Source organism: Cucumis melo, chromosome 11, assembly GCF_025177605.1.
Source record: "Cucumis melo cultivar AY chromosome 11, USDA_Cmelo_AY_1.0, whole genome shotgun sequence".
Classification (NCBI taxonomy): domain Eukaryota; kingdom Viridiplantae; phylum Streptophyta; class Magnoliopsida; order Cucurbitales; family Cucurbitaceae; genus Cucumis; species Cucumis melo.
In genome coordinates this window covers 2,778,847-2,805,448 of record NC_066867.1, presented here as the reverse complement: position 1 = coordinate 2,805,448, position 26,602 = coordinate 2,778,847, and the positions used below count along the sequence as shown (strand labels likewise).

Below are 26,602 nucleotides of genomic sequence, written 5' to 3'. Positions count from 1 at the left end.
CTTGCCATAGAGGAACTTTTTGTTGCTTCCGCTCTTACTTTTACGGTTTGGATTTTTAGTATTTTTGTATTAGGGAATTTATCAAACTCATGGATTATTTATGTTACTTTTCTTTAAAAGCTAGATAGGGTCCAAACTAGGATATTATTTTCTAGCTTTTATTTCTACCTACTTTATGACTTATAAGTTTTAGTGTTCTCTTCATTTTAAATGTTATAGTCTTTAGTTTTTCTAGTAATAATGTCCTCAACTTACTATCCAATGTTCTCTTTGAGTCCAAATTTCAAATCTAAAAGTATTCCTATAGACTTCAAAAAAAAAAATATGCATGGATTAATTTAGGGAATTAGTTTTGTTTTAAGAAAGTTGTGTACCTGTTACACAATTTATGTTAAACTAGTCGCAGCCCACATGGCTGAAGATTGGGTCAAACTTGTCAAAATATTTATGACTTCCTTCGAAAACTAAGACCACCTTGTTTTTTACTAGTTTGTACACCAAACCTAGTTGTGTATTTTCTTTTCTAACTGCCCAATGTTATGATTACTCTTTAAAAACATTATTTTTGAAATTTGTTCTAAATCTTAATAGAGAATTCTTTTAAAAGGCCATAATCTTAAAAAATAATAATAATAAACATCCTTTCGACAATTTTTAAATATTTTTCTTAAATAGAAAAAAAAAACAAACTATTTAGGCTACATGGAAAAAGCCACCAAAAGACAAAATACATTACATATCATCTTTTTTATAAAATGTAAATATTTTGTCGATTTTTTTATTTTTAATAATGTTTCTTCTTTTAAAAGGTTAACTTAAATTATTGTTATTATTTTAAAAGTCACACAATTTTTATCAGTTCAAATTTTTATTCTGTAATGAATTATTTATTATTTATTTTTAAATTATTCAGAGATAAAGCAAAACAAATTTATTTTAAATGATAAAACTTTTAAAAATAATTATAAAATACAGTAAAATATTATAAAGTCTCAGGTCAATTTAATAATGAGATTATTATCATGAATTTATAGGAGAAAATAACCTGAAAAAAAAAAGAAAAGAAAAACAAAGTCATAATAAAGTGGATAATATCATATCATAGATACTGTTGTTCCTATCAATTAACCTAACATTTATTTACTGTCTTTTTTATTTACTTTTTAATTTTTCATCCCAAAGTGTTTCAACGTTCAATCGTTTTCTTCTTAGATCTTATAACCTTTGTTACGTCGTGTCATGTCATGCCATTCCTTGACCATTTCTCCTGCTTTCTTTCTCTTACTCTTTTTTGGTTTCTGACATGGAAACATATATACACACATTAGAAAAGTTGAATATATAATAATAGGTATATGAACTAGAAAGCAAACAATTTCTATTTCAGTGAATGTTTAAGCCAAGTTGCCTACCTATATTTTGCGACAATTCTTCAAATGTTCGGGTCAATGCAAGCATGGATTGAATACATTTTCTTTCCTTTTTTTTTTTACCTGGTTTATATAAGATAATATTAATTAGTACTTAATTGTATTGTGGAGTATATATACTTAGCTTTCATAAAATAATAATATACCGTTGATATAAAATTTTGAGTTTAATTTTACTTTAATTTAGTTTAAATTTTAAATTATTATAATTTTATCATTTATTTTTTATTTCAATTATTTATCAATATGTTGATCAAAATATACACTTTTAACTTAGATTTTTCACTAAATACTTAATGTCTATTAATTAATTTAAAAGTATATATAATTAATTAAGTTCTATTATTGTTTTCTTTCATCATTATTAAAATTAATTTAAACTAGGCTACATAATTATTTTCAACTTTTGAACCAAAAATTCAATATTATTGAAAAGATATATTATCATGCACTATAATAGCACTCATGGAATCTTTCTTCAATAGGAATATAATTCAATTCAGTATCATTTCATCATATCATCGGTTCTTACAAATAACTTCGTCATAACTCCTTAAACCACACTACTCCAAAAAAAAGACATTAGTTTACACTATAGTTCTTACCAAATTTTGTTAAATTTCCATAAAACGAAAAATAATCGTTTAATCATTCTATTGTTCTCATCATCAAAAAAGGGGGAAAAGAAAAACGAAACGATAAGAAGACAACGGTCAGTGGTGGTGGTGGTGAAGCGGAGGCGGCGCCACCGTGAAGTTATGTTGCTGCGAAGGCAAAGGAGGTGGGCATTGATAACACTTGGCAAAGAGGCCAAAATTATCAATCTGTCGTATGAAGTTCGTCATACTCGCCCACCCACCAAACCCAAACCCTACAACCAAGACCCACACCACTACAAACACATTAATCGTATACGTCCCCACCCACCTGCCCACAAATTTAGGTGGTTGCTCCACAGCATTCTGCAACATAAAAGAATAAATTTATCAAAACCCATCAATTTAAAAACCAGTTAGATTTATAGAGATGAATGAAGTAGAGATACACACGAAACTAACCTCTCTAGCAGCAGGGGATTTGAAGGTGAACATATGAGCAAGGGCAGGGATGATGTAGACGGTGAAGCTAACGAGGAGTGAACCCACGGCAGAGTTGATGGGGCCGAAGAAAGGAAAAACAATGGCCAAAAACCATATGGGAACGACGACGGGCAATCTAGCTGCGGCTCGTTTGCATAAGCTCTTGCATTTGTGCATCCCTATTGCTTTCTCCCATACAAAATATAATGGTGTGCATGCGAACCCGAATGTTATGAACTGCATGCCCCCACAAATATCAAACCCCAATATAAAATCACATTAGTAAAACCAATACGTCTACCAACAATTCAACTTTACTAACTCACTTGTTGAATTTCGATTCTTCTCTGAAATTTGATCAATTTGTTATTAGTCTATGTTGTTAGTTAACTAATGGAGTCACCAAGAAAACAAAAGTTCAACGTTGATGACTTAAAAGTTTATGGTTCAAATCATGTCGCCTTCTATATAAATTAAATAAATAAATATTTAGAGTTGTCAGAAAATATTAAATGGACGTGCGATATTTATTTTAGAAATCATATGACAATAACCAATTCACTTACCAAAAACCAACTTGAAATTTTTTTTTTTCCTACAAAGTTTCTAATTATATTTATTACTTAGTAACAAAATAGGTCCAGTCTTTCTAGGGTTTCGCAATTTTCCTCCCATGTTTTCATGTCTCCCTTTGTTGTTCCTCTCGTCTCTAAGATGATTCATACATGTCACTTGCCATATTTCTCCTTCTCGTTTTTCAAAATGCAACCCTCTCTTTCAAACATCTCTAACACAATTCTCATTTCTCATAAAAAAATTATATGGTAAATTAAGAAAAATTGATATCACGCGCATAATCGATCAAAGTTAGTTTGATAAGAAAAATAGACTTCAATTAAACTGATAATGGACCATGTACTAAATAAACACAACTACAAACTCATATAACAAATTGATGAAAGGATAAAGTTAGAAAAAAATTACCTGATGAATGAGCATTAAAACAACAGCCAAATCCCTAAAGGTAGATTTTGGGAGAAGAGCAAAGGCATTAGAATGATTAAGAAGCAAATCTCCAAATGCCCAATAAACAGCCGCCGCTGATGGAAGTGTCAATGTCAATACATAAACCGTAGCCATCAAATATATCCCTTTGAATTTCTCTGGCTTCCACATTGCATCCATAATTTCTCTACAATAACAATAAATTCCAAAATTATACCAAATACAAACCATTTTAAAAGAACAAATCACGAGAATAAAATCCTTGTAAAAATAATAAATATCAATGAGCCAATTGAATTTTTTTAAATATCAAGTTTGTCATTCATGGTTATCATTCATAGAAGCTATTATTGTTAACGAAATATCAATTGTTATTATTGCTAGCTACAACTAATGGTAGCTTTTAAAAATTTAGGAAGCAGCGTAAAAGGTGGTGATGGTTAGACGAGAGATTTTTAGTCTTTTACTAATTTTTTTATTTTATATAAATAATGATATCTTTATTTATTTATTTATTTATTTATTTATTTATTTATTTATTTTTGCTTTTAAGTGTCATTTAGGCATGTGGTTTGAATAAATCTTTCAAATTTTAAACAATTAACTAATAATTATTTGAACTAATTTTTTGTTTAAAGAAAAAGGCACTAAATAGACACTATAGATTTATTTTCAATTTTCACATTTTTGTACTTTACCCTATGAGTCTATGCTTTCAAAACCATTCATCATGAGAAGTCCTTTCACATTAAAATACACCAATTTTTTATTTATTTTGTTTTTGCAATAAAGTTCTTTCATATTTAATACTTTATGTGTTATTAATTGTTGCTCAAGATATAGTAATAAATGAATGACGTCATATATGATGCATGCAACCATACTATTAATAGTTTTTCCTTTTAGAAGTGATTGAATGTTCACGTGTAGACTTAGTTCTTTTTAATACTCTTTATGGCTATGTCTACCCAACATTCTATTTGAAATATTCCAAATAAAATTATTCTTAATATGAAAATTAAAAAAAAAAAATATAATATGAGTTTCCCATCCCAAACATGTTTATTTCTATTTTAGGTTTAATTGGACTCTATAAGACTTTTAAAAATAATAATTAGGTATATAGAAATAGTTTTAAAGAATTAATATAAAGTTTGAGTTTGATTGCTATAACTAAAATTTTTAAGGTATAAACATTATGTTGACTTCAAACTTTGGTTCATTTTAGTAATTCTTATATTTTCAACTATAATTCATTTTGGTTGTTATACTTTTAACTATGAATCATTTTGGTTTTTGAACTTTAAAAAAGTAATCATTTTGATCGGTAAAAATAAAAATGAAAAAACTAAAATGGTCACTTTTAAAAACACATGAACCGAAGTTGAAAGTATAATATGAAAAAAAAATATGAACGTTTAAGGTAAATATATATAATACTAGTGATAATATATGAAGATGGTGTAAGGATAAAACGAGCAAAGGAAGGAGAGATTCCAATCCAAAGTTAAAAACTTTTTTCAATCAAGCTATTATATTTTTGTTCGATAGATTTCAAAATGTTATATTCATATACTCTCTATTTAAGACTTCCAAATCTACACTCTTAATTTTAATATTTCACCAAAAACTTACTATTATATCAACGGCGTATATAAAATTTTCATCGTTAGATAAATTAAGTAAAAGTTTTAACATTTCATTTAGTTCATAAGTTTCACAGATTATGAACGAACTAAACTTATAACTAAAAGAATATAAAAATATAACATTTTAAAACCTATATAAAAAGAAATTTAAACTCGACATTTAATGATAAACCCTAAACATTTTGAAACTTAGAAATCAAGAGAAGCATTTACGATAAGTATTATTTAGACTTTAGTCAACCTTATTATTTCAAAACTTCCCATTTTCTATCTTATGTACTATTTATTACATTGTTTACTATTTTATGTTCATTTTTTTTTATTTTTTATTACAGTATTTATTATTTTCTTTTCAAACTAAAATAATCTACCTTTCAAACACTATAATCTAAGATTATAATTTAAAATAAACAAGTAAACAATTTTCTTTCAAATGTAAAAGAAAAAGTTTTTTAACTTTTTTGAGTAGTGAAAAAATGAAAAAAAGAATAAAAATAAAAATAAAAAATGTAAAATAAATAACTAAATATATAAGTTTTAATTACTTACACAGTGACGGCATGTCCCCCAAATGTGTACAGAATGTTAGTGGCCCCCGTGAAGTATAGGACCATCTTGGTCGGACCCGAGTGTTTCACTCCTTCAACCTATACGCGTTCCATCGAACATTATTTTAAATCGCAAAACTTCTCAATGTATTAACAAATATGGTAAATTATAGTAATTTTTCTATGAAATAAAAGGATCTTCTTTGATACGTTATCATACTGATAGATACTACTGAAATAGTAAGTATTCTATCACGATTCATCGTCAAGGAACTATGATATTTTGTATATATTAACAATATTTACCTGGCCATGAAGGAAGGAAGCAATGGCAAGATACCAAGCAGTGTAAGTGGTCATTGCAAGACCCAAAAAAGACCAAATTCTGTAATTGTGAAAAGAAGGAACGAACACTGTTGTTGCACAGCATGCTCCAAATATGTATGTCCATGTCCTCTTCTCAATCTTCTCATTTATGTAATATATGTTGCTACACACCAAAATATATATACACATAAATATTGTTATACTCCACACTACTAATTGATAATAATATCAATATAGTAACATTTAATTAATTTCCATACTATTCATCATCTTACCTCGCACATGCTATTAGTTGTATCACCTGTAACGCCCAACAATTTCGGTTTCCTTTTGTTTTGACCATTAATATTAATACTAAAGTGTGTTTATTATTAGTATTAAAGTAAAGTTTTTTTTTGTATTAATTTTGAAGTTAGGGGGTGAAATAGATTATTGGCTTAACAAATAAATGGCCTTGGAAAGGGTCAAAGGTGGTTATTGGAGGAGAGAGGAAAGAGGGTTTTAAAGATTTCTTTTATTATTTTTATTTCTTTTAAAAAGAGGCCTTGGGACTCGTGCGTAAAGAGGAAGAGGAAAATTTTCAAGAAAGAAAAAGGGGGAAAAATTTTCCTATTGAAACCCTAGCCGCCGCACGCCGCCGCCGCCGCCGCCGCCGCCGCCGCCGCCGCGAACCCGAGCCGCCAAGTACCCTTCTCTGTTCAGCAGCGCAGCCGAGCCGCAGTCGCAACCGAGCCGTCGCCGAGCTCCCAGCCGCGCCGGGAGAATCGTCCAAGCCGATCTGCGCAGCCGAGCGTCCGTCGGAGCAGCCGTCTCTCGCACGCCGAAGCCGAGTCGAAGCCGCCTCCGCGCGTCCGCAGCCAACCCGTCAGCCAGCCGAGGCGCGCCGCTCCGATCCGACGCAAGCGCAGCCGAAACGCCAGTCGGTAGCCGTCGCCGAGCGAAGCCGCGGTAGCCGGACCACCAACAACCGCCGCGCCGCCCGAAATCCGGAAGCCGAAGCCTCGCGCGCAAGGGTCCGACCGAAGACCCGCCCCGCGACCCGAACCGACGCGCGCCACCTTCCGGAAACCCGACCCGCGCCCGCGTGCACCCGTGCGTGAGCCGCGCCCGCGTGTGAAGCCGCGCCGCGCGCTTTTGCGTAGCCGAGCCGCGTCTCCCCTGTGGCAAGCCGAGCCGCGTCTCCCCCTGTTGCAAGCCGAGCCGCACGCGAAATCCCTGTACCGAGCCGAGCCGCGTCTGCCCAAGCCGAGCCGGTCCTGTCTTCTTCCAGCCGAGCCGCCAGGACTAAATTGGCTCCATCCACCTATATTTTGGTAAGCTAATTAATTATTGTGGTCCTTCCGGTAAGACTCCATGCTCGGACGTTAGTTAAATTAATTTGGGTCTAAATTAAATTATTTTCCTCAAGGGACGTCTTGGACCAAGAAATTACTGCAGCGCGGGATTTCTTCAGTAGGGGCTCGAGCACTGCAACCTCCTTCTAGGGTAAGTTAAATTCAATTGAGTCTCGAACCGTTGGTCGTTGGCGACCTATTTACGAATTTTGGCTTATTAAACAGTTAGGACTTCGTCGCTTGGAAAACGTACTGCCTCGCGGTTAGGACTCGACAAGTAGATCTCCAGGTAAGAGATTCTACTACTAGTTTCATGTTTGAAGTATGAGACTGTGTATGCCCTATGTTGCATATTGAGGATTTGACAGTATGATGCCTGAAATAAACGCTAGTATGATGCAAATGACGATATAGTTGTGCTATAGCCTGTTATGTGTGGCAAGATCTATTGTGGTTACGACGAATGTCGGGACGGAGAGTGTAGAAATGATTTATGTGACATGTTATATGCTGATGCCATGTGTATGTTTACTGCAATTAGGGTACCTGTTAGCTTGATTTCTGTTAGAGTCGTACCTGCATGGGTGTCCTTCGGGATCACCACCTATTGAGGACTGTGTGGTCCGACGGGACGCCAGTCTAGCATGATATAGACATGACTCGAGTGACTCGACGGGGTCCTCGCATCCCGACTGTCCTAGGTGTCCCCGGGCACCGAAGACCAGAGTTACGTTCCTACGGGAGCGCATGATTGCACGTGTTCGGGAACGTGCCAGAGATTGGGTACCAGTTATCAGGACTCTAACAGGAAGTTAACAGGCACCTAGTGGGACTAGTAGTGGGTCCCTTACTGAGTATTTTTATACTCATTCTCTCCATTTTATGTTTTCAGGTAGAGGACGAGGCAAGGGCAAGGGCAAGCTGGCGAGCGACCCGAAGTGAGACCGAGGAGGGCCATAGGGACTACCGCTTCCGCTTATTTCTTATTTCAGATTTTAGCATTTGAGTTTGAGTACTTTTTTATTTTTCACTATCTTTTATGTAGATAGGGCCCGAGTAGGATTTCAGAACGTTTACACATTTTTGCATGACTACCTTGTTTATGTTTTTATAAATGAATTTCTTGAACCGTATGCTTTTAATAAAATTTTTAGACTTAAACCACTTGTTCTATATGTAGTAATGACTTCGATTCAGCATAAGGAGTTGAGTCGTTACAGTTGGTATCAGAGCACAGTGTTTTAGGTTCTGTAGACTGACCTACGATGTAAGTCATTTTTGTTTGGTTTTACTTCACCCTATGGCTATACGGTCCTTCGGCACTCGCCAGGTATGTCTAAAGCCTTGCTAATGTTAAGATTACAATTTTGCCTGAATAGTCTAAGACCTAGATATAGGGTGTTAAGTTCTTGTGGTGAAAAGTTTGTTGGTGAATTTTAGGGAGAATGCCGCCACGTAGGGGTACACGCCGAGGAGGTGGTAGGGGAGGCAGAGGAGCCGGTCGTGGCCAGCCGGAGGCGCCACCTGTTGCACCGGCAGTCGACCCAAACGCACCGGTCACCCAGGCGGATCTCGCCGCAATGGAGCAGCGTTATCAGGACATGCTGCAAGCTGCTTTGGCGCCTTTCCTTGCCGCCCAGCAGAACCAGGCCGCCCCTGTTCAGGCTCAGGCCGTCGCTCCTCCAGCCCCTGAGGAAGCTCAACCAGTACCAGTTCAACTGTCGGCCGAGGCGAAACACTTACGGGATTTCAGGAAGTATAATCCCAAGACCTTTGACGGATCCATGGACAACCCCACAAAGGCCCAAATGTGGTTGACGTCCATAGAGACTATTTTCCGGTACATGAAGTGCCCAGAAGACCAGAAGGTGCAGTGTGCAGTCTTCTTCTTGGAGGACAGGGGCACCGCCTGGTGGGAGACCGCGGAGAGAATGCTAGGGGGCGATGTAAGCAAAATAACATGGGAGCAGTTCAAGGAGAACTTCTATGCTAAGTTTTTCTCCGCCAATGTGAAGCACGCCAAGCTGCAAGAGTTCCTAAACTTGGAGCAAGGCGACATGACGGTGGAGCAGTACGACGCCGAGTTCGATATGCTGTCCCGCTTTGCTCCCGATATGGTAAGAGATGAGGCTGCCAGGACGGAGAAATTTGTTAGAGGACTCAGGCTAGACCTTCAGGGCATTGTCAGAGCCCTCCGCCCAGCCACGCATGCTGATGCACTACGTATAGCACTGGATTTGAGCCTGCCTGAGAGAGCCGATGCGTCTAAGGCTGCCGGCAGAGGGTCAGCCTTGGGACAGAAGAGAAAGGTTGAGACGCAGCCTGACGTAGCACCGCAGCGAACACTGAGGTCAGGAGGTGTCTTCCAGAGACACCGACGGGAGCTTGCAGCAGCCGGGAGGACTCTGAGAGAGCTACCCGCTTGTACTACCTGCGGGAGAGTCCACGGAGGTCGTTGCTTGGCTGGAAGTGGAGTCTGCTTTAGGTGCAGACAGCCGGGGCACACTGCTGATATGTGTCCTCGGAAACCCTTTGAGACGACACCGCCCCAGCCTTCTGCGGCCCAGCAGGGGAGAGTTTTCGCCACTACCCGGCAGGAGGCCGAGCGAGCTGGCACTGTGGTGACAGGTACGCTCCCAATTTTGGGGCACTATGCTTTTGTGCTATTTGACTCTGGGTCATCCCACTCGTTTATATCCTCCGTTTTCGTTCAGCATGTGGGTTTAGAGGTAGAGCCTTTGGGTAGTGTTTTGTCGGTTTCTACTCCATCTGGGGAGGTCCTGTTATCCAAAGAACAAATAAAGGCATGTCGGGTAGAGATAGCGAATCGTATGTTAGACGTGACCTTGCTAGTGTTAGACATGCAGGATTTTGATGTGATACTAGGCATGGATTGGCTATCAGCCAACCATGCAAATATAGACTGTTATGGCAAGGAAGTTGTCTTCAACCCTCCCTCCGAGGCTAGTTTCAAATTCAGGGGGGCAGGCATGGTATGTATACCCAAGGTCATCTCAGCCATGAAGGCTAGTAAACTACTCAGCCAGGGTACTTGGGGTATTTTGGCAAGCGTAGTGGATGTGAGAGAGCCGGAAGTTTCCCTATCTTCCGAACCAGTGGTAAGAGAGTACCCCGACGTTTTTTCAGACGAACTTCCAGGACTTCCGCCTCCCAGAGAAGTAGACTTCGCTATCGAGTTAGAGCCGGGCACTGCCCCAATCTCGAGGGCCCCTTACAGAATGGCTCCAGCCGAACTAAAGGAGTTGAAGGTCCAATTACAGGAGTTGCTGGACAAAGGCTTCATCCGGCCCAGTGTGTCGCCTTGGGGAGCCCCAGTATTGTTCGTGAAGAAGAAGGATGGGTCAATGCGCCTTTGTATTGACTACCGAGAGCTGAACAAGGTGACAGTCAAGAACCGCTACCCCTTGCCCAGGATTGATGACCTGTTCGATCAGTTGCAGGGAGCCACCGTCTTCTCCAAGATCGACCTGCGATCAGGCTATCACCAGTTGAGGATTAGGGACGGTGACATCCCCAAGACGGCCTTTCGATCGAGGTACGGACATTACGAATTCGTTGTGATGTCTTTCGGCTTGACTAACGCTCCTGCAGTATTCATGGATCTGATGAACAGGGTGTTTAAGGAGTTTCTAGACTCGTTCGTCATAGTCTTCATTGACGACATCCTCATTTACTCAAAAACTGAGGCTGAGCACGAGGAGCACTTACACCAAGTTTTGGAGACCCTTCGAGCCAACAAGTTGTATGCCAAGTTCTCCAAGTGTGAATTCTGGTTAAGGAAGGTGACGTTTCTTGGCCACGTGGTTTCCAGTGAGGGAGTTTCAGTAGATCCCGCAAAGATTGAAGCGGTGACCAACTGGACCCGACCATCCACGGTTAGTGAAATTCGAAGTTTTCTGGGCTTGGCAGGTTACTACAGGAGGTTCGTGGAAGACTTCTCACGTATAGCCAGCCCGTTGACCCAGTTGACCAAGAAGGGAACCCCTTTTGTCTGGAGCCCAGCTTGCGAGAGGAGCTTTCAGGAGCTCAAACAGAAGCTAGTGACTGCACCGGTCCTGACAGTGCCCGATGGTTCGGGAAACTTTGTAATCTATAGTGACGCCTCCAAGAAGGGACTAGGTTGTGTCCTGATGCAGCAGGGTAAGGTAGTTGCTTATGCCTCCCGCCAGTTGAAGATCCATGAGCAGAACTACCCTACCCATGACTTGGAGTTGGCAGCTGTAGTCTTTGCACTGAAGATATGGAGGCACTATCTGTACGGTGAGAAGATTCAGATTTACACCGATCATAAGAGCCTGAAGTACTTCTTCACCCAGAAGGAGTTGAACATGAGGCAGAGGAGGTGGCTTGAGTTGGTGAAAGACTACGACTGCGAGATCCTATACCACCCAGGTAAAGCGAATGTAGTGGCTGATGCGCTAAGTAGGAAAGTTGCACATTCAGCAGCGCTAATCACCAAGCAGACCCCCTTACTCAGGGACTTTGAGAGGGCAGAGATTGCAGTCTCAGTAGGTGAGGTTACCGCACAGTTGGCTCAGTTGACAGTTCAGCCAACCTTGAGGCAAAAGATCATTGCTGCTCAGCTGAATGATCCTTATTTGGCAGAGAAGCGTCGCGTGGTAGAGACAGAGCAAGGTGAAGGCTTCTCCATATCCTCTGACGATGGCCTTATGTTTGAAGGACGCCTGTGTGTGCCGGAAGACAGCGCAGTTAAGACGGAGCTTTTGACTGAGGCTCACAGTTCCCCGTTTACCATGCACCCTGGGAGTACGAAGATGTACCAGGACTTAAGGAGTGTCTATTGGTGGAGGGGCATGAAGAGGGATGTGGCAGACTTTGTCAGTAGATGCTTGGTGTGCCAGCAGGTGAAGGCACCTAGGCAGCATCCAGCAGGGTTGTTGCAACCCTTGAGTGTGCCAGGGTGGAAGTGGGAGAGTGTGTCGATGGATTTTATTACGGGACTGCCCAAGACCCTAAGGGGCTACACGGTGATCTGGGTCGTGGTCGACAGACTCACGAAGTCGGCCCATTTCGTGCCAGGGAAATCCACTTACACTGCCAGCAAGTGGGGGCAGCTATATATGACAGAGATTGTGAGACTACATGGAGTACCCGTATCCATCATTTCAGACAGAGACGCCCGTTTCACATCGAAGTTCTGGAAAGGACTTCAAATTGCATTAGGTACAAGGTTGGACTTCAGCACGGCATTCCACCCTCAGACTGATGGTCAGACAGAGAGATTGAACCAGATTTTAGAAGACATGCTGCGAGCCTGCGTACTAGAGTTTTCAGGAAGTTGGGACTCCCATCTGCATCTGATGGAGTTTGCCTATAACAACAGCTACCAGGCTACTATCGGTATGGCACCGTTCGAGGCTCTGTATGGCAAGTGCTGTAGATCCCCTGTCTGCTGGGGCGAGGTTGGAGAGCAGAGGATGCTAGGCCCCGAATTAGTGCAGACGACCAACGCAGCCATACAGAAGATCCGAGCTCGTATGCTGACAGCCCAGAGCAGACAGAAGAGTTACGCTGATGTACGACGTAAGGACCTCGAGTTTGAAGTGGGAGATATGGTCTTTCTGAAGGTTGCACCCATGAAGGGTGTTCTGAGGTTCGCGAAGAAGGGGAAGCTGAGCCCACGCTTCGTAGGGCCGTTCGAGATATTGGAGCGGATTGGCCCCGTGGCTTACCGCTTGGCGCTACCCCCATCGTTTGCTGCAGTGCACGACGTATTCCATATCTCCATGCTGAGGAAATATGTCGCAGACCCAACACATGTGGTGGACTTCGAGCCACTGCAGGTTAGCGAGAATCTGAGCTACGAGGAGCAGCCTGTCGAGGTCCTGGCAAGGGAGGTCAAGAAGCTTCGCAGTCGAGAAATCCCACTGGTCAAAATCCTTTGGCAAAACCATGGAGTGGAAGAGGCAACGTGGGAGAAAGAAGAGGATATGAGAGCCCAGTACCCCAAGCTGTTCGAGGATTAGAACTTTCGAGGACGAAAGTTTTTTTTAGGAGGGAAGATTGTAACGCCCAACAATTTCGGTTTCCTTTTGTTTTGACCATTAATATTAATACTAAAGTGTGTTTATTATTAGTATTAAAGTAAAGTTTTTTTTTGTATTAATTTTGAAGTTAGGGGGTGAAATAGATTATTGGCTTAACAAATAAATGGCCTTGGAAAGGGTCAAAGGTGGTTATTGGAGGAGAGAGGAAAGAGGGTTTTAAAGATTTCTTTTATTATTTTTATTTCTTTTAAAAAGAGGCCTTGGGACTCGTGCGTAAAGAGGAAGAGGAAAATTTTCAAGAAAGAAAAAGGGGGAAAAATTTTCCTATTGAAACCCTAGCCGCCGCACGCCGCCGCCGCCGCCGCCGCCGCCGCCGCCGCCGCGAACCCGAGCCGCCAAGTACCCTTCTCTGTTCAGCAGCGCAGCCGAGCCGCAGTCGCAACCGAGCCGTCGCCGAGCTCCCAGCCGCGCCGGGAGAATCGTCCAAGCCGATCTGCGCAGCCGAGCGTCCGTCGGAGCAGCCGTCTCTCGCACGCCGAAGCCGAGTCGAAGCCGCCTCCGCGCGTCCGCAGCCAACCCGTCAGCCAGCCGAGGCGCGCCGCTCCGATCCGACGCAAGCGCAGCCGAAACGCCAGTCGGTAGCCGTCGCCGAGCGAAGCCGCGGTAGCCGGACCACCAACAACCGCCGCGCCGCCCGAAATCCGGAAGCCGAAGCCTCGCGCGCAAGGGTCCGACCGAAGACCCGCCCCGCGACCCGAACCGACGCGCGCCACCTTCCGGAAACCCGACCCGCGCCCGCGTGCACCCGTGCGTGAGCCGCGCCCGCGTGTGAAGCCGCGCCGCGCGCTTTTGCGTAGCCGAGCCGCGTCTCCCCTGTGGCAAGCCGAGCCGCGTCTCCCCCTGTTGCAAGCCGAGCCGCACGCGAAATCCCTGTACCGAGCCGAGCCGCGTCTGCCCAAGCCGAGCCGGTCCTGTCTTCTTCCAGCCGAGCCGCCAGGACTAAATTGGCTCCATCCACCTATATTTTGGTAAGCTAATTAATTATTGTGGTCCTTCCGGTAAGACTCCATGCTCGGACGTTAGTTAAATTAATTTGGGTCTAAATTAAATTATTTTCCTCAAGGGACGTCTTGGACCAAGAAATTACTGCAGCGCGGGATTTCTTCAGTAGGGGCTCGAGCACTGCAACCTCCTTCTAGGGTAAGTTAAATTCAATTGAGTCTCGAACCGTTGGTCGTTGGCGACCTATTTACGAATTTTGGCTTATTAAACAGTTAGGACTTCGTCGCTTGGAAAACGTACTGCCTCGCGGTTAGGACTCGACAAGTAGATCTCCAGGTAAGAGATTCTACTACTAGTTTCATGTTTGAAGTATGAGACTGTGTATGCCCTATGTTGCATATTGAGGATTTGACAGTATGATGCCTGAAATAAACGCTAGTATGATGCAAATGACGATATAGTTGTGCTATAGCCTGTTATGTGTGGCAAGATCTATTGTGGTTACGACGAATGTCGGGACGGAGAGTGTAGAAATGATTTATGTGACATGTTATATGCTGATGCCATGTGTATGTTTACTGCAATTAGGGTACCTGTTAGCTTGATTTCTGTTAGAGTCGTACCTGCATGGGTGTCCTTCGGGATCACCACCTATTGAGGACTGTGTGGTCCGACGGGACGCCAGTCTAGCATGATATAGACATGACTCGAGTGACTCGACGGGGTCCTCGCATCCCGACTGTCCTAGGTGTCCCCGGGCACCGAAGACCAGAGTTACGTTCCTACGGGAGCGCATGATTGCACGTGTTCGGGAACGTGCCAGAGATTGGGTACCAGTTATCAGGACTCTAACAGGAAGTTAACAGGCACCTAGTGGGACTAGTAGTGGGTCCCTTACTGAGTATTTTTATACTCATTCTCTCCATTTTATGTTTTCAGGTAGAGGACGAGGCAAGGGCAAGGGCAAGCTGGCGAGCGACCCGAAGTGAGACCGAGGAGGGCCATAGGGACTACCGCTTCCGCTTATTTCTTATTTCAGATTTTAGCATTTGAGTTTGAGTACTTTTTTATTTTTCACTATCTTTTATGTAGATAGGGCCCGAGTAGGATTTCAGAACGTTTACACATTTTTGCATGACTACCTTGTTTATGTTTTTATAAATGAATTTCTTGAACCGTATGCTTTTAATAAAATTTTTAGACTTAAACCACTTGTTCTATATGTAGTAATGACTTCGATTCAGCATAAGGAGTTGGGTCGTTACATCACCGACCCAAATAACAGAAACGTGCAATTGAACACTAGTCCCACGTTCCTCCATCGCCTCCCTAGTAGCCCCTCTAGAACCTCAAACCACTGTATCATCACCATAACAACAAAATTATACTATTTGTTAACGCTTAGCCTAAAAGCTTAAGTTGTAATATTATTATTATTAAATGGAGAGGAAAATGACTTCCGGAGAATCTGTTTAAAGAGAAGAGTGTTGAGACCTGAATGACATGATTCGTAAAGTAATGAGGTTTTTGAGTCTGTTTCCTTAGTCTATATTCAAGATAAAGTGAAGTAATAAGATAAGCTGTCCAACTTCCCATCAATCCATACAACAGTTGAAGAACAATTCCAGAAACCATTCCCACTTGAGAAAATGAATATGGCAATGTAAGAAGAACTTGAGCAACCTGTTCATCGTCATTAGAAACCCAAATTTAAAAACCCATATTACTATAATTAGCATTCAATTAATTAGGGTCCTTATAATAATTTACCTGGTTTGAAGCACAGCTGAACCAAGCATCATAAACTGAACCCCCATGCCAAAACAGCTTCGACAGCTTTGTCATCGCGTCCGTTGGCTCATTATTGTTATGATTATTATTCTTCTCAACTATCACCGTTGTCGTTGTCATCATCGTCGTCGTCGTCTCCGCAGCTGCCTCCGCTATCTCCATTTTCTCTTGTGTGTGTCTCTCTCTCTCTCAAATGGATAGTTCGTTGGATTTGTTTTAATGTGTACGGGGTTTCTCCCTAGACGTAGCTTGTGTTTATATAGAAGGAGACTGAAAGCTACGTTGCCAAACATAAAGAAACATATACCCTTTTTTGCCCCATTGCTATCAAAGGGGAAGTCGACAACTTTAAAAACAAAAAAATATAATAAAAAGGAAAATGAAGAGGGACCTGCTGCAAAAATAATAAGATCAAAAGGGGAAATAATGAATCTTTATACATAGATATATAATCTGAAATACCAAAAAATAATTATGTTAAGAAGAATGGAAACTAACTTTATAAGGCATAAAATACGACACTTTTCATATTTGTTGATTTAAATGTTAAGGTAAATAGGCTTTTGGGTTGTTAGGTAGTCAACTTTTCTATAACTTTTATGATGTCAATTTTTAGAATTAAATTTGATACGACTTCATAGTGATTCTTCTTGTAAGGATCCACTATTAAAAGTCACTTCCTAGCTATATATCTATATAGAGCCTAGTTCCTACAATCAAATTTTATCATGGAATCTATATTTATATAAGTTAACATTAAGAAGAAACATAAAAGTTTGTCTCTCCTTAGTATATTTCCAAATATGATTAAATATCAGCATGGTCTAGTAGTTGAAACATCATTCCCTTTGCTTTGAGATGAGATATTTGAATTTTACAACTTTCATATTTGTTGAAAAAATAAATCTTAAAAGAGATGGTAGAAAAATTCATATATGTTTTTTAAGAAATTAGTATTAGAAATATATGTCGTTGGCTCTCATAATGAATTTATAAAGGACTATATGATTAATTTAATAGTACAAAAACATAGGACATGAGACAATAATTAATGTAAGAAAAAACATTATCAGTAACTAACATAATGATATATATACATATTTAAAAAAGTAATATAATAATATATTAAGCTTTGGTTGTATCATATATATATATATATATATATTATAAACTATCTTAACATTAAAATTGTTGACTAGTTTAGTGGTAAATTTGAATTTTTAGTCAATTCTGCATTTTTTTTTTTACTTTTGTACATAAAGTTTATGTATGAACCAACTTTTTGAATGGCTTTTATTTATTAGTTATTTGTATTTGTAATTTTTCACGTTTCTTTTCTTGTAATACGTCACAGCATTTAATCTTTGGACAGCTTACCTAAAAAAAAAATAATAATAATAATACTAAAGAAAAAAAAAACCTTTGCACAATCAACATCATTCTCGACTTTCTAAAAAAAGAGAGAAATATATTATTCTTGATTTTTAATTTAATATTGTTATTAAAAAAGTATTTTTTTCAAAAAAAATTATTGTTATTATTAATTGATTTGATAAAGTTTAATTTGGAGAAAATAAACTTAAAACTGGATAATTAGAAGTATATACAAAATTAGACAAATTTCAAAGCATGAGGTAAAAATAATATTCTAACTTTAATTTATTCTAATTTATGAACGTAGGTCTAATTGTGACGGAATACCATATTAATAGTTAGAGTATAAATTCTTTTAATTTTAAGTGATCTTTTGAGAATAGTTCATAATCATCTTTATGGATGTAGGAAAAGTTTGAATTTTCAATTGAATTATGATAGGGTTACAACGGTTTAATTTGAGATCGAATACCGTCATCTCCTAAAGGTCGATGTTTAATTTCTTTATTTCCTACTTGGTAATTATTTTAGTTTTTAAAAATAAAATTACGTTGCACCTTTAATTTTTTTATTCGTTATCTATTATTATTTTTTAAAAAAATTTGAAAACTAAAAAAAGTTAAAGTTAAAAAATTTTTGTTTTTGTTTTTGAAATTTTTGCAAAATAAATAAATAAATATACTTAACAAAGATTACCACGATTGGTTAGTATACAAATCCTAATCGATTGGGAAACTCTTCCAAAATTTTATCTAGGGTTATAAAACTCGTGAGATAATTGAATGACCGCCTAACATGTAAGATCTAGCTAGCTAGTTTAAAGAGAAAAAAAAAATCTATCAATGATGATGGTAAACAATATAATAGAACAATCATGGAGGACAAAATGGCAATGGTTAGCATTAAGAAGTGTGATGCTATATGTCACAAGGGCCCATATGTTTGTTGTCCATAAAGAATGGTACAAGGATTTTAGATACTGTGGGCATTATATTCAAATTGAATGGTAATGTTGCAAAATTTATAGCATGTGTGTATATAAATTAGAAACAGAATATTTTGCTTGAATCTATCTACTTCTTAACTCTCATCACAAATTGTAAACAACCCTTTTAATGGATTAAAATGTTCAAATTTTGAAAATATATCAATAAAGTATCGATGTTCATATATACTTACGAAAAAATTAATGAAAGAACCAATAATAGTAATAATAGTATCTTTGTTTAATGAAAAATTGATATTTTAACACAAAATCAATAGTATAAATTCGTTTTAGTTCAGAGGTTTGAAGGGATCCGAACCAACATAGATTCCATGATTACTCATACATATAAATGTCAATTGAGTTATGCATTAATTGACGATATAATCGTAATTGTGATTAATAGTTTATATGATATGAGTCATCATCAAAATAATATATTTTTAAAATATATATTTAAATGTAATAATTATATATTTTGCACATTTGCTTAAATGGTTTAAAGTGTTTATTGTCTTTACTAAACTCATGTTACTAACATTTGTTTCTTTTTCTTTTTAATGTTTCATCTATTTTTATATGATATAGGAAATATTGATTCATCCCTAAGTTGATATTAAACTTCATAGAACTGTAGATATATCAAAAACAATAATAATAAATAAAAAAAGAGTCGATATATGTTAGAAGAAAATATACACTTTAAAAATAGTTTTAAGTTTTTACCTCAAAAAAAGTATCTATAGCATAATGTACACATTCACGTGGAAGTTTTACGAAATTTATTTGTGTGTAAGATCAACAATATTTATTAAGAATGTATTTGAGAGTGGACGTAGTAGAAAATAGTGATTTGTGAAAAAAAAAAAAAAATTCTAAACGATAAAATTCATGTTTGGTAACCAACTATTAAAATTGATTTTCATATATTTTAAATTGAATTGATTTCAAGTCGTTATGTTTAATACAAAAAGTGATTTTAACTATGAACAAGGATACTTCAAAACATACCCTAATTTTATTTCAACGATCGACTAGGGCAAAATGAATGGATATATATATATATATATATATATATATATATATATATGCAAAGCTTTAATTTGTTTTTTCTTTCTTTCTTTCCTTTTCTTTTTTGTCCTATCTATACTTTTCTTTTCTCTACACTACCAACAACTGCTATTGTATATCAATAGCAACAAATCTTTTATATAATAATCCAAATAAAAAGAAAAAATATTATAAAAATAGGAAAATATTGAAGTTATATTAATTACAAAATTATGGACGTTTTATTTAAAAATTTTGTTATATTTTGTAAATAATTTTTTTTCCTAACAATTCTTTTATATATTTTAAATGAGAAAATTACGTGCACATTACTGATTGATTATATTTAAAAGCTCCAACTAATTAAAATTGAAACAAAAAGCATAAAATACATTTAAGGGTGTTTTTCTTATAACATTCACTTTTTTTATATACATTTTTATCTTATATTCAAATAGTGTAAAATAAATTAAAATACTTATAAATATAGCAAAATATCATAAATAGATAATAAATAGATACTAATTAGATATCACTAATAAATCAATAAAAGAACAATGGTTTATTAGAATCGATTATTATCTATTTTCAAATGGTATATAACTAAATTATATTTAAGCTCTAAAAAAGTTAATTACAAAATTTTCTTTTCTTTTTAAGAAAACCATGATTATCAAACAAAGCTTCTTTTGTTCAAGAAACAACAAAATAAAATAATAAAAAAAACAAAACTAGTTACTAAACATTTTCGGTTTTTAATTTAAAAAGAAAAATAAAAAACAAGAAACATCATGAATTACAAAGCTTATAAAAATGTGAAGGTTGCATATAAATTAATTAAGCAGATCAGAAACAATACAATGGAACAATTATCAGTACAAAAGAAATGGCAGAATATGATATAAGATTTTGTATATATTATGATGATAGTGTGGATATGTATGTAGTACAAATAATTAAAGTTTATTGGTTTGGTGTGTATGGTTGTATGAAATTATTATTGAAAATTTAAAAGCCTAAGTTTTTAATTTGGAGCAGAGAAATGTCTGACTTGGGGCATGCAATGACAATATATATATATATATATATATATATATATATATATATATATATATATATAAAGATGAAAGGAAATGTATAAATTTTTCAGAATAATGTACATTTACTTTTCTAGCTTTAAGATTATTAATGAAATATATCAAATGAAAACCCCCTAAATAAATTTAAAATAAATTAAAAGATGGTGTGTGTGTGTTATTATTATTATTGCATGCAATGCAGTGAATATTAAATGGCCCTTTCGTGTACGTTTTCTTTCATAATAATTCATACCCAAACTTATATATGTGGGGAACTCATACAACCATACACTATATCTACATTAATATTTCATTATAATTATTAAAATCTTTTTTCCCTTTTCTATGCTTTCTTTAATTTCCATCCTCATCCTTTTTCTTTTTCAATTTTTAAACTAAATTATAACGTCACATGACATGTCCTAGCAATCATAGAGAGACAAGAGAGTGAATGATCAACATAAAGAGAAACAACAATAACACACAAAAATTGGTAATCCAGTGTGCTTAGGAAAGATAATCTAATACTAATATATATAATTAAGTTAATTCGAGATTACAAATTTTGTGTACTCTTATTTGTATGCTATCAAGATTACAATGACAACTGTAGATCGTAACTCATATGAACACGTAGGCTTCCCTTAGATGTTAGACTCCTTCTCTTTAAAACTTAGAGCTCCCCTAAGTATGTGATTATTAGGTGATGAAAAACTTAAGTTTTCCCTAAATGTATGATAACTTCATTCTCACAAGAACGATCCTTAAGGGCCCCCCTTAAGAATGAGACATCCTTCTCAATTTGAAACGACTTTAGACTCTCTTCATGAAGCATTGTAGTATATCTTGGAATCAATGCAATCTTCACGTTGAAGACTCATAAGATTTGTCACCACACTCAAAGAAAATTCTCTGGTCAAACAGTACAATACTACTCTACTAAATTTTCAACCGAAGAACAAGCAAAACAACATTTGCGGCAACACCCTAGCAACATGTGCTTCTTGATCTTAAATAGCACGACAAGACAAAGAAAATCATCTTAGCATATCAAATTTGAAGAATTAATATTCTGTAAGAACTACAACTTTTGTGACAATCCTGCTAAAAGATACAGACACTCTAAAACATATTCTGGGGCAACCACGAAAATAGCTCAAGTGACAAGCAAGGAATCTTAATAAAAAATATTTAGTCAATTAGCAAGACACTAGCAAAGAGATTTTTAAGATCTATGTTAATTTATGGGGATAATTTTCACCCTCAAAAGTAGTTCGAATGTGTTGTCATGTCACAGGGATGTCCAATAATTTAGATTCTTAATCTTGATTATGGAGCATTACATACATTATATATACAACAGCAAAGGGTGCAAACAAAGTTCCACTACCTTGACTAGAGGTTGAAAAAATCTACGATATATAAGCTAGTGGTCATTAAAAGGCTATTTAGTGATTCTACTATATTAAGGACATGAGTTTGGTACTCACTAAGAGACAAATGGTCCTCCATATTTTTGTTTACAATGGTAAAATATTTGTCTACTTTTAACTTAAGTCCTCGTGACTTTTGTTTGTTAGAAACTAGCTAAAAGATGATCTGGGCATTTGTCTTCCATTGAGAAAAATTTGTTTGTACCATACAACCTCTAACAAAGTACCACTCGAGTCTCTCCTCATTTTCTCACTCCTTATCGTCAACAAAGGGTCAACAAAGGGTTTGTTTTTCTCAAGGTTCAATAAAAAAAATCCAAATAGAAAGCACAACCAAGAATCACTTTGTAAATGATAACGAACCATTATTTCTTACCATCCCAACAACGATACAGTCTCGTATTTTCAATTTTGTAACTATAGCTAACGTTAAAGATAACTAATAAAATGATAAGTAAAGATTAATTTTGAATAATTTGTTTGTGGAATATGTTTGAGTTATTTGTACAAACAATATATATGCACCATAACATGATGATGTTAAAACCATAGCAAACATAAATAAATAAATAAATAAATATATATATATATATATATATATATATATAAAATAAAAATAAAAGTATAAAGTTTCTGAATATGAATTGATATTATTATTCATTATAAACAAACTCATTATTTCCTCTCTTGTGGGACTTAGGTTAAAAATAAGGTAAGATGAGAAAGGGACAAGTTTTTATATTTGAATGTCTCCCTTTTAAGACATAGACAAACTTAAACACTTCATTGTTATTTATATGTATATCTACAAAACATATGTAGGTCAAACTTGAGACATAATCTTTTATATATCCTTACAAAACTTTTATTGTGTGTACCTTTTTCTCTTTTGACCAATTGATAAAGAAAGAAAGCAAAAAAAAAAAATTAATAATTTTGATTCATTATTTCATGATTTAAGACAAATCTATAAACTACTAGAGTTTATTTGAGAAGTGATTTTTTCAAAACTAATTCAAGTTGTGAATTAGTACTCTTCATGTATCAATGGTTCCTTAAATTTCATATATAAAACTTAGTTTTTCATTATATTGCATTGCTCAACTAGCATACACACAATATATTATCAACCTCATATATAATATATTATCTAAATAAAAATATATTTTTATTCGTATGAATTAACCTAAAAGCAAATTAAATTGAACATAACTCAACTAATCAAGATATGAGATTAGAGTGACCTTAACTTCTCCATCCCATTTATTTAATTAAAATGAAAACTAAGTGTTCGTCTTTACGGGATATTTTTAAAACAAATTTATATTTACAAAATATAACAAAATTTCGAATTTATTATGACTGATAAACACCGATAAACTCTCATTAGTAGAATCTAAAATTTTATTATATTTTGTAGATATCTTCGACAGTTTTATCATATACAATTAATAACTTATTTTTCATCCTAGTTTTATACAGACAAATAATACATTAAATGTGGAATTAAACTCCTGCTTGCAGAAATCTTATGTGAAAGACCAAAATAACAATTTCTCTAATAATAATAATAATCAAATAAAGTTATAGTCTGACTATGGAATGAATTGATTCAAATTCAATAGTTTATCATAAAGTGAATTTATTGTGTTCTTCAAACAAAAAAAAAAGTGAATTTATTGTCAACTCCATAAGAAACCACAGTCAATTTTGGTTATTGAGTTAAACTTTAAAAAGAAAAGGAAAAGAAAGAAAAAAAAACATAAAAACATTATAATGATTCAAAGTTGCTTTTTGGTTTCCTTTATGAACAGCAAATAAAGTTATAGAGAACCAAAAACAACTCCTTACTTTCCAAAGGGACCAATTTGCAAACATCATCATCTCCTTCCTTCCTTTCTTTCTTTCTTTCTTTCTTTCTTTCTTTCTCTCTCTTTTAAATTTAACATAATTAAATCAACTATTGATTAATTAATTAAGTTTTAATATTCTTCGTCACTATTTAAATTCAAATTCAAATTTTAACTTCGTAGTTATTTTAATTAATTAATAGACATTGGCATGAGTATTAGGAGTGTAAACGGGTTGGGTTGGGTTGGAAATGTCCCTCAACCCATATTTTCGGGTTAGTTGAGTTGACAACCCGAATAACCCATATTATATTCCTAACCCAACCCATATTTTTAAGGGTTGGGTTATCGGGTTGTATTATTATTTTTTTATTCTTGATGTTTGTACGGTTTAAAATTGTTGTACGATGTCGATAAACACTCATATCCAAAGTTTCAAATATCTATAAATTCAAAGTTTCAAATATCCATAAAAGTTCAACATTTTAAACATTATCCATAAATATTAAATAAATAATAAAATATCTATAATATAAATATAAATAAATATATATATATTATTAATTCGGGTTGGGTTGGGTTGGCCTGAATTTTTCAACCCCCAACCCGAGACCCAATCCAACCCATATAATATGGGTTGGATAGTCCGGGTTATCGGGTTGTTCGGGTTATTCTTACACCCCTAATGAGTATTTCATATAAGAAATAAAATTGTAAAATTTTCAAATCTATGGATTAAATTGAAACAAAATTCAAATCTTACGAATAAATTTGTAACCTTTTAAAACTTAGAAACTAAATAGAATCCATTTTTAAAGAAAAAGAAAAACAATTGTAACTATAGTAATTATATTCAAAATATTAATATATATAATATCATTTTTTTAAAAATTTTATAAATATAACAACTCCTATCAAAGTTTATAATAGATCACAAGAATATATGATTTATAAAATTTTTTTATATTTATAATTTTTTAAAAATATTGTTATACACTTTATCATTAAAAAAAATAACTCGGAGAAGATGGGAATAGTCCAACCCGAATGTTTCATTTATTACATATGGGTGCACATATATCTTTTGAAACCCTAAAACTCTAACTTCCAACTGCAATTAATACCTTTGTGCCTTTATTTTAATGTCATGTCTCTCCCAAAACCACTTTGTTTCTTGGAAACCCTCTTAAATTCATCCATCATCTTTATTCCATCGTTTATGTGTTCACGTTGAGTTAAATTAGGTTGTTATGTTAACCAAAATGAGTATAGCTCACTGCGACATAAATTTTATACAATCAAATTTAATATCAGTATTTTTATTTTCTTTATTTTCCAATATATGGTTTTAAAAAAGAAAAATACATTTTATCTACAAATTTTCAATATTATATTAGATAAATCCCATTTGAACTTTTAATTTTATTTCCTAGTTAGGTAATTGATCTATTTCAAAAAAAATTAATTTATGAAATCTACGGACGCAAAATTAAAAGTTTAATAATCTATAATTTATTTCGAATAAAATCGTAAAAATAGTTGATTATGGTGAGAGTTGTGCCATTGCAATATTTTTTAAATTGTAAACTTTTCGAAATGCATAAATTTTAAGAGTCTTCTAAAAAATATAACAAAACGGCAAAATATTTATATTGTATAGAACAATTTCAGAAATGGAAAAAACTCACAGGCCCATGATGGAAAATACTAAAAATGCCCCATCAACAACAAAATCAACAATATATTTAGTATACGTTTAGATTTGGTTATTATTTAGTATACAACCGTTTAGATTTTAATAATAAAATCTAAACGAATTTTTTAAAAAAATTTAGTATACCATCGTTTAGATTTGGCTAAACAAATTTTTTCAATGTTCTTTGGTATAAGATCATTTAGATTTGTTTACATGATCGTTTATTTTTTTAAGATTTTTTTGGTACACAATCGTTTAAATTTAGCTCAACGAATTTTTCCAAATTCTTTTGGTACACAATCATTTAGATTTGTTTACACGACCATTTATTTCTTCAAGATTCTTTAGTACACAATCGTTTAGATTTGACTAAACGATTTTTTTTAAAATCTTTTGGTACACGATCGCTTAGATTTGTTTACACAATCATTTATTTTTTTAACACGATCCTTTAAATTTGGCTACTCCAATTTAAACTATATTTTCAAATTTCTTTATACATTATCCTTTTCGCAGCGTAGAGGAGATGAAAGATGGAATGACAAACCTAGATATTTGAAAACTAACTAACTTCATAAGCTTTGTTGTACCAGCTGTAAATATTTTAGTGATTTGTTATATTTATGAAAATTTCTCTAAATTTTATATTATTTTGAATTTAGATAGTTTATAAAAACATTATACTAGACTTATAAAACTAATAATTTTATCGATTAGACTCTTAAGCTCTTATAAACGAATCAATTTTGGACTCTAGTTGGATTTTTATGTGAAAATCAAATTTAATCTTCCATTTTTTGTGTTAATTTGACATTCGAAGAAATCTAAACATGTATAAGAATTGACATTTGAATAATGTATTAATAAGGAGTAATTTGAATCTAATTTGTAAGAAGAAATCTTACTTTCCTTTAGGGTTATTATAGGGGGCCATTTATACG

At 35.3% G+C, this 26,602-nt stretch overlaps 2 protein-coding genes across 2 annotated transcripts in view; one reads left to right on the top strand and one right to left on the bottom strand.

The window, feature by feature from the left end:
• Positions 1-1,903: 1,903 nt before the first annotated feature.
• LOC103497313 (auxin transporter-like protein 2) lies at positions 1,904-16,402 on the bottom strand. Its single transcript, XM_051079566.1, has 9 exons — positions 16,174-16,402; positions 15,898-16,086; positions 15,674-15,760; positions 6,314-6,339; positions 6,018-6,201; positions 5,713-5,810; positions 3,494-3,701; positions 2,489-2,746; positions 1,904-2,392 (listed from the first exon to the last, which is right to left on the bottom strand). The coding sequence occupies exons 1-9, from the start codon at positions 16,354-16,356 to the stop codon at positions 2,144-2,146; spliced, it is 1,482 nt and encodes a 493-aa protein (XP_050935523.1). The 5' UTR covers positions 16,357-16,402; the 3' UTR covers positions 1,904-2,143.
• The window catches only part of LOC127144043 (uncharacterized), a 73,612-nt gene continuing 55,826 nt past the window's right edge, over positions 8,817-26,602 (top strand). The window contains exon 1 of the mRNA XM_051079567.1: positions 8,817-10,000. Within this exon, the coding sequence (XP_050935524.1) occupies positions 8,818-10,000 (1,183 nt within the window). The 5' untranslated portion in view covers position 8,817. The remainder of the gene's footprint in view (positions 10,001-26,602) is intronic.